Source organism: Amblyomma americanum, chromosome 7 (genome assembly GCF_052857255.1).
Source record: "Amblyomma americanum isolate KBUSLIRL-KWMA chromosome 7, ASM5285725v1, whole genome shotgun sequence".
NCBI lineage: Eukaryota > Metazoa > Arthropoda > Arachnida > Ixodida > Ixodidae > Amblyomma > Amblyomma americanum.
Genome location: NC_135503.1, coordinates 98,721,908 through 98,730,088, shown reverse-complemented (window position 1 = coordinate 98,730,088; position 8,181 = coordinate 98,721,908). Strand labels below are relative to the sequence as shown.

General features: G+C 40.7%; 1 protein-coding gene across 1 annotated transcript; it reads right to left on the bottom strand.

The window, feature by feature from the left end:
* Positions 1-6,161: 6,161 nt before the first annotated feature.
* On the bottom strand, positions 6,162-7,886 carry LOC144097967 (uncharacterized). The gene is made up of 2 exons (XM_077630557.1): positions 7,076-7,886; positions 6,162-6,306 (listed from the first exon to the last, which is right to left on the bottom strand). The coding sequence occupies exons 1-2, from the start codon at positions 7,819-7,821 to the stop codon at positions 6,162-6,164; spliced, it is 891 nt and encodes a 296-aa protein (XP_077486683.1). The 5' UTR covers positions 7,822-7,886.
* Positions 7,887-8,181: the final 295 nt, after the last annotated feature.

The window sequence follows — 8,181 nt, the reverse complement described above, 5'->3', positions numbered from 1 at the left end:
GCGACGGCACTTCACTGAAAAAAAAATACACAATCACCAATGTGTGTAGAAAATCAATAAGGGTTAAAGCAATAACAATAAAAGCAACAAAAAAGAAACAAAGAGCGCTGTTATAAAGATTGTAAGAAGAGCAATGTTCAAAATATGAATACTAGGAAAATGTGGCTTAAAAAATAAAGTAATCGAGGAGGTCAGAGCTGCTAATGTTTTCTATATCAATATTTGCAGCGATTAATCTATTCAGAAGTGAGGGAAGTCGAAATGTTACCATTTGGCGTCCACAGACTGTTCTCACTACAGGTACTACACAGTGTGGCTTGCGACGGCGTGGGTATGTGCACTGAAATAACTGAATCGAGGCTAAGTCAGATATATTTGTTATGCATCTTCTTTGTTCTATTTTAAAGGTTCGCAATAGTCTATAAGCATACTGGTTGAAAACATTAATAATCTTGTGCCTGGAAAATAAGATTTTAGTTGAGCATCTATGTGGCAGGTTATGAACAATTCTGAGGGCCCTGTTTTCAAGAACAGTCAGTTTTTTCAGACTCGTTCGTGTAGCACTACCCCATACTAATGAACAGTAGTTTAGATGTGAGTGAAATAATGCACGATACAATAGAAGTTTTACCTTTTGTGGGAGACATTTAAAACGCGTCATAAATTTTATGGCTCGAGAAGTTTTTAATGCTATATGATTTATGTGATCGTCCCATAGCATATGTTCAGTGAATATTACTCCAAGCGATTTAAATGACTTTACAAACTCAATCTGGTCTCGGTTGTAATGTAGTCCACCGAATTCGCTGCACTTTTTTTTTTGATGAAAAAGTATTGCCTTAGATTTTGTCGCATTAACTGAAAGAAGATTGTTATCGGACCATGTCTTTATTTTTTCCAGGAATATGTTTGCATTTTCAAGTAACTTACTACCAGAACCATCGGATAAAAATAAACTGGTGTCATCAGCATAAATTATAAAGCGAGCGTTGTCATCCACACTAATGATGTCGTTAATATACAGGTTGAAAACCAATGGTCAAAGAATACTTCCTTGGGGCACTCCGCAGGTGGCTGTTCGAAGAGTTGACTTGTATTCATTTATTTGGACGTACTGTTTTCTATTGGACAAGTAAGATTTAAGTAAGAGTAACGCTGTACCTCTAATTTCATAACAATCAAGTTTTTTGAACAAGATGCTATGGTTTATGCAGTCAAATGCTTTGCTGTAATCTAAGAAAATTCCCAAGACAAGGTTCCTATTTTTGAAGTGCATGCCTCGTTAGGGTGCTACAGAAGACAAAGATTATGGAACGAAAGGTCCTGAGGCTTTTTTGAATTTGTAATTACAAAGATCAAGCCAAAAAACGGGGCTGTAGGCGGTGGGCCTCGAAGTCGTTGTTTCTACAAGCGGCTAACATGTCTCTGCAAACATTTCTCTTTTGAATCTTGGAGACGATGAATTGGAAAAGTCTTCTGTAACTGCGTCAGAACGATAGCAACAAATAAGAGTGAAGGACAAAAAAGGTTTCAGGACCTACTTAGATATTTTATTTACTTCATCGATGATGATAAATACGCTCCTGTTGCTGGGCGTCAACAGTGAACCCTCGGTACTAAAATGGTGAATCTCCAAGGAGAGAAGTTCTCGCGCAAGGATAAATGAAGAAATGACGACAAAGAGCGCGAAGGACACGGCAGTGATATCGGCCATGCATGCAGACAAAGTAGGCACTTTTGAAAGTTCTGCATTATTGTTTGGCTGGGCAAACACTAATGTCGAGATCGGGAACTGAGCCAGTGGAAAAGATGACGCGCAGAGCGGAAACGCGTGACGAGACGCTTGAGCGAGAATCGGGTCAATCTTGGAAGCTTATTCTTACCGCTAGATCCTCACTGTAGTCTCGTAGTCGAGGGAGCATTTAGCCATGCGCAAAAAGCAAAAAATAAAAGTACTGCTTTGTTGAGTTGAGGAGTGCCATGAAGAAGTGTGCTCTTGGAATCTTGAAGCACATTTGTGTGTTCTGAAAAACTTGGTTCACGCTTGACGTCTCTTGAAACTGAGGCGACTCGAGGTGGCAGTCTTAGAGATCACAACGTACAATTTATGCGGGTTCAGTCGTAATAAAACGAATTTAGCCGAATTATTGAAATCTGCATATTTAGGAATGAATACTTTTTTTTTCAAGTTCTTTGATACAAATAAACACTGCTTTGAAAGGAGGATATCGTGAGACAAATAAAATTGCGCTTTCCAGTCATGCAATCGTTGATTATACCACGTCAGTGGTTTCTTAAGAGAGTTGACTGTTTCGATGACGTTTCTTTTGGCACGGAAAAAAAAAATATTTATAATCTGTACTATTTAACCAGTAGAAAACAACCGCTATATCCTCCGATAAACTAAGGAGGAATACAAGCAAGCTACTAAAATTATGTACAAAGAAATAAGTGGGCTAATACTGGGATCAATTTGTAGAAGTCGGCAGTGTTTTTTAAATTGCGCCGATCATTTCTTGTTTGTATACTTCGTGAATGTTGTTTATAGAAGGCCTCAGGCCGTTTTCCTTCATATATATATATATATATATATATATATATATATATATATATATATATATATATATATATATATATATATATATATATATATATATATATATATATATATATATATATATATATATAAAATCTCTTTCCATAGTATGCCCGGTTGATGTTGCTAGATAACTTGTGAAGCATCACGTTCACAGGAAGGTGATTATGCCATATGCAGGACTGTTCACGACGGTGCGCACCCATGACTAAGTAGGTTTAGAGTCTTATCTAAATCTAATTTACGCACAAGCCTTGGCAAATGTGATCCTGGTTACTACAACGGTCATCGGTGCTACCGAGTTGTCTCCTTTTCCCCAGGGGGCTTCACCCTGGGCTGACCAATTCATTTTACTACATTTTATTGGAGTTGGTTCTCGAATAACTTAAGGTTTCATGACAACGTCAGCAAGAGTGCCAATACTGAGCGCCACTTTGACACCGTTTACAGAATTCTGGAGTGCGCTTCATAGAAGTAAAAACGACGCGTATGCGTGGTCAGCCTTGTCTCGCGAAAGCTGAGGGAAAAGAAAACCTTCAACTCTCAGGTTATAGCCAACAACTAGAGTTCTTTCTTCGGTGTTTTGTTTAAGAAAAAATTCATTCATTTCATTTCATTTATTCATACTGTCAGCCCTGGGCAGGCTATTACAGGAGTGGATATCAAACTTGAAACAGAAAAAGAGCACATTAAACAAACACTGAGATCAACACTAAATTTCATACATAATTGTGTTTGCCACTTGAACAAAACAAAAACATTGTCATAGAAATCGAGCAGAACATAAACCATTGTGCAGTTTATCTAAATATTCGCTAAGTGATTGTGACGTGACAACAGAGTTTGGTAACATATTCCATTCCTTAATGGCTCTCGGGAAAAAACTAAATTTAAAGCAATCATTTCTGACAGGCGGAATTGGGATGTACAAACTGTGACGATGGCGTGATGTTTCCCCTGTTTTAATTTCAAAGTATTTTGTTTGATCGATTTTCAAGTAGTGGTTAGCGATCTGGAAAAGAAACTTGAGTCTGTCGAATTTGGTTCTAATGTCAAGTGTTTTCAAATCAGCAGATTTACACAAAGAAGTTGGAGAATCAGAATAACGATACCTATTAAATATAAACCTTGCTCCGAGACGCTGGATTCTTTCCAGCTTAGAACAGTTGGAAGCAGTGTACGGGCCCCAGACAACTTTTGCATATTCGAGGATAGGCCTAACTAGGCTTTTGAAAACCAGACTTTTTATTTCAGGAGTTGCACTGCACATATTGCGTCTCAAGCTCCAGAGTGCCTTGGAAGCCTTAGTACATACATTATCTATGTGTGAATTCCAGCGTAAGTCAGATGTGAGTGTTACTCCAAGGTATTTAAAATTACTTACTCTAGTTAGTAATCTACCATTAATGCTGTAACTGTAATCAAGGACAGTTTTCTTTCTTGTAATGGTCATAAAAACTGTTTTGTTTGAATTTAATACCATCTGCCACACCTTACACCATTCATGTATTTTCTGCAAGTTTTGATTGAGTTCTGCCTGATTTTCTGGAGTATTAATTTGTTTATAAACGATGCAGTCATCTGCATACAGTCTAACTGGACCGCTCAAACCAACAGGCAAGTCGTTGATGAAGATCAAAAACAAGAGAGGGCCCAGAACGCTGCCCTGGGGAACACCGGAATCGACTGGCATGATGTTGGATTTATACTCTTGAACCTGAACATACTGTACTCTAGACGAAAGATATGACCTGAACCACTCAGTTATAGTTTCATTTTTAAATATGGCACTGATATTTAGTAATAGCTTAGGGTGCGAAACCTTATCAAACGCCTTTGCAAAGTCCAAAATTACGATGTCTGTTTGCATGCGGGAATTAATTGACTGGGAAAGATCATGTACAGTTTCCGTGAGTTGTGTGATGGTAGAAAGCCCCTTGCGGGAGCCATGCTGGTTTACAAATAGGTGATTGTTACTCTCAAGAAAAGTTGATAAGTGAGCGTACATAATATGTTCGAGTAATTTGGAACACGTGCTAATGAGGGAAATGGGTCTATAATTTTCAACGTTAGAAGTGGGATCATTTTTATGCACAGGCACTATTTTCGCACATTTCCAGGCAATGGGAACACAACTACTGTCGATAGACGATTGAAAGATTTTGGTAAGAAATTGAGAATTCCACTCTGCATATCTATATAAGAATTCATTCGGGATACCGTCCGGTCCTGAGTTCATTTTAGTGTTGATATTCAAAAGGAGTTTCAGAACTCTTTCTTCACTTATTTCTAAATCGGGTATAGGAGGGCTACCTGGAGGCTCAAAAAACTGTGATTCGCCGTCATCTTCTGTGAAAACAGATGCAAAAAATGAATTAAAACTTTCAGCCCTTTGGGGGCTCTCTTCTTCATTAGAATGGTGAGGTTTACCGCCGCCATTTGTATATCGCCAGAACTTACTGGGCGCTTCAGTAAGAAATCTGGTGAGAGTCTGACTGTAAAAGGTATTTTTACTTTCTTTGATGAGTCGCTTTAACTCTTGGCTCATACGACATATGGAAGTTTTTAATTCAGGGATTGGGTATTGTGAGCATCTTTTGCGTTTCCTTTTGAGCTGTCGTTTTTTGTGAATAATGTCTCTATTATTCCAAGGATGCTTCCTTTTTGTTATTTTCGTGGTTTTAGGAATGAACATCTCAATTGCTTTCGCTGTCATGTTTGCAAAAAAATCTCACAACTTATCTGTGCCAAGTCCGTCTTGATATAAACACATGAATTCATCAAACGAGATTTCAAGGTAGTCCAGTAATCCGACATCATCGGCAGCCGCAAAATTCAAAACAGTCTTTCTGCAAGATTTGTGACATATTTCGTGAGTCATATTGAGCGACATAATCACCATTTTATGGTCAGACAATCCTTCTTCAACATCACAACTCAGCAAAAACTCTAGTAGACCAGATGACAAAAAGACAAGGTCTAGTATCGAGGATGTTGTCGTACATACTCTCGTACTCTTTTCAACAATCTGAGTCAAACCATAGCAATAGGCGAGTTCGATCAGATGTTCACTGCTAGCTGTATCAACTCTGCCGGGAGAAAGCGACATCCAATCAATTCCTGGCAAATTAAAATCACCTGTCAGCATAATATTGTCACCAAAGTGTACATTTAGGTCCAGTAACCTTTTTAGGTTATCAAGCACGTCTATGGTTGAATTGGGAGCTCTGTAGAAAGCACCCACTAAGACAGTATGACCATTCAGTCTGGTTTTAATCCATGCAGTTTCTAAATCATCAAACCCTTCTATAACTGAGAATACTATATTACTCTTGACCAGTATTGCAACACCGCCACCCCTCCTTTCACGGTCTTTTCGTACTATGGAGTAGTTTGGGGGAGCAACTTCACAGTCTCTAATATCTTTATGTAGCCATGTCTCTGTGATTACCATAATATCGGGTTCATGTTCAAGGCATATACTTTCTATGGCGTCAACCTTGTTAAGCATGCTCCTAGCGTTCACATTTATAATTTTAAAGCAGACCGTCTTATGATTATTTAGTCACTCATTGCTAGTGCTAGTGGCAACCTGGCATTTGAACCGCTGCTTGGTATCCTCGTTCCATGCGTATAAGGTATTCTTGACTTTTAACTTATCAAAAATTAACTTAGCTTTCACGCCGTTCTTTCGTTCATCGGCACAGGAGTTCCAAAGGTTTTTCTGTAGCCGAAGGCTACAGAAAAGGTCGCTCCCTAAATATCCTAACGGACTCGAAAGAAACATGCAGAAACTATACGAAGGGCAATATCAGCGGCACTGCCCTCAGAATAATCAGCGAGGCGGCAGCCTCAGCTGAAAGAATACCCATACAACATATAATCTGGGTGCCAGCCCACGCAGGCGTAGCAGGAAACGAAAGGGCGGACAGTCTAGCTCGAGGGCTCACTTACCGAGCAGGCTTATCGATCGTCTCGGAGTCACGGCTACTCATATGCGAGGGGGGCTACACAGAGACCCTACAACTATATAGGGGAATCAGAAAGAGATATCCATCACCACACAAAGCACTAAATAGGGAAGAGGCTGTAGGATGGCGTAGGCTACAGACGAACACCTTCCCTAACCTACACACATACAACAAGATATCACCAACGCAATTCAGACCAGACTGCCCCTGGTGCGGCAGTACGCCCACACTCTATCACATCACCTGGGAATGCAAGAGAAACATAGCATTCCACAATCAACAAACACCGAGTGCGGAGCAATGGGAGAGCTGTCTCTTCAGCAGCGAGCTTGAGGTCCAGAGGGCCTTGGTAAAGCACGCAACTGAAGCGGCACAACTCAGTGGAGCCCTGGACTGAGGGCCCACTCTTGCTTGAAGACTCAAGTCGCCAGCACCCAAGCAAGACGACCAGGAAGTCTTCATCCCCGCGAACCTCTTGGAAAGAAATAAAAGTTTTCTCTCTCTCTCTCTCCAAAGGTTTTTTCGTATTTCCACAACCCTTTTAGAAAAATCTTCATTTACACTAAATTGGGTGCCTTTTAGGTTGAAACAGTTACTCATTATTTTCATCTTATCCCGAAAGTCAGTAAGCTTAATAATAATCGGACGGTCTCTACCTGGTTCCCTCTTTCCAAGTCGGTGAATCCTTTCAATAGCGTCCACCCTTTGTTCCAGAATTTTATCAAAGATGTCATTGTTTACTTTCTGTAGTAGGTCCTCTTCACTCTCTGATTTTTCCTCCTTGACTCCGCGTACAATCAAGTTATTGCGCCGCGAGCGGTTTTCCAACTCATCAAGTTTTCTCGAAACTGTAGTCATTTCTATTTCACATCTTTCAGCAAAAGTTTCTAGTTTCGAAAGCCTATCCCGAGACTCGTCAAAGGTTTGTAGCTTTTGTTCTATAGCAGACAGCCTGGATTGCATGTCCAGAATTCTTGCTTCAGACGATGTTTGGTTTTCCTGTATTTCGCTTAATTTGCTGAGGATTTCAGTTTGAGAAGCAATTACTTGTTGAATCATTTCCATTGTATCCGGGCCAGGATTTTCCTCAACATCACCGGATAACTTCAGCAACAGGCCTACAATTGAGATACAATCACTAAAGCAAACCAGCAATGTGCGTGGACACGGCAACACGATCAAAAAAAGGCAGTTGCTACGGCAGCAATATTTTCGACCACCAACCTGCACAAATAGTGGCACATCAGTTGACATTGTCACGACGGGGTTGCCGTGTCCACTGCTGATGGAAGGCGCAGGCGTCCCTTTTATAGGCAAAATCCGGGCTGGAAGTGTGGATGACGTCGCTGTGCTCGAAGAGGGTGCGCAGAAGGCAGTATCCACGTGCCACGACAGCAGCTCGCAGTGCGAAAAATGTACGCCCCCCGCGCACGGCAGTCGAAAGGCATCGGCAGAAGCTGGGTGCGATTGAAGCCGCTGTCTGCGCTTACTGCACGGCCCAAGGCGATGGAAAAGAATCCGGTAAGTACCTGCACAAATAGTGGCACATCAGTTGACATTGTCACGACGGGGTTGCCGTGTCCACTCAAATTACAGCCAACTGCGTGTTGCCGA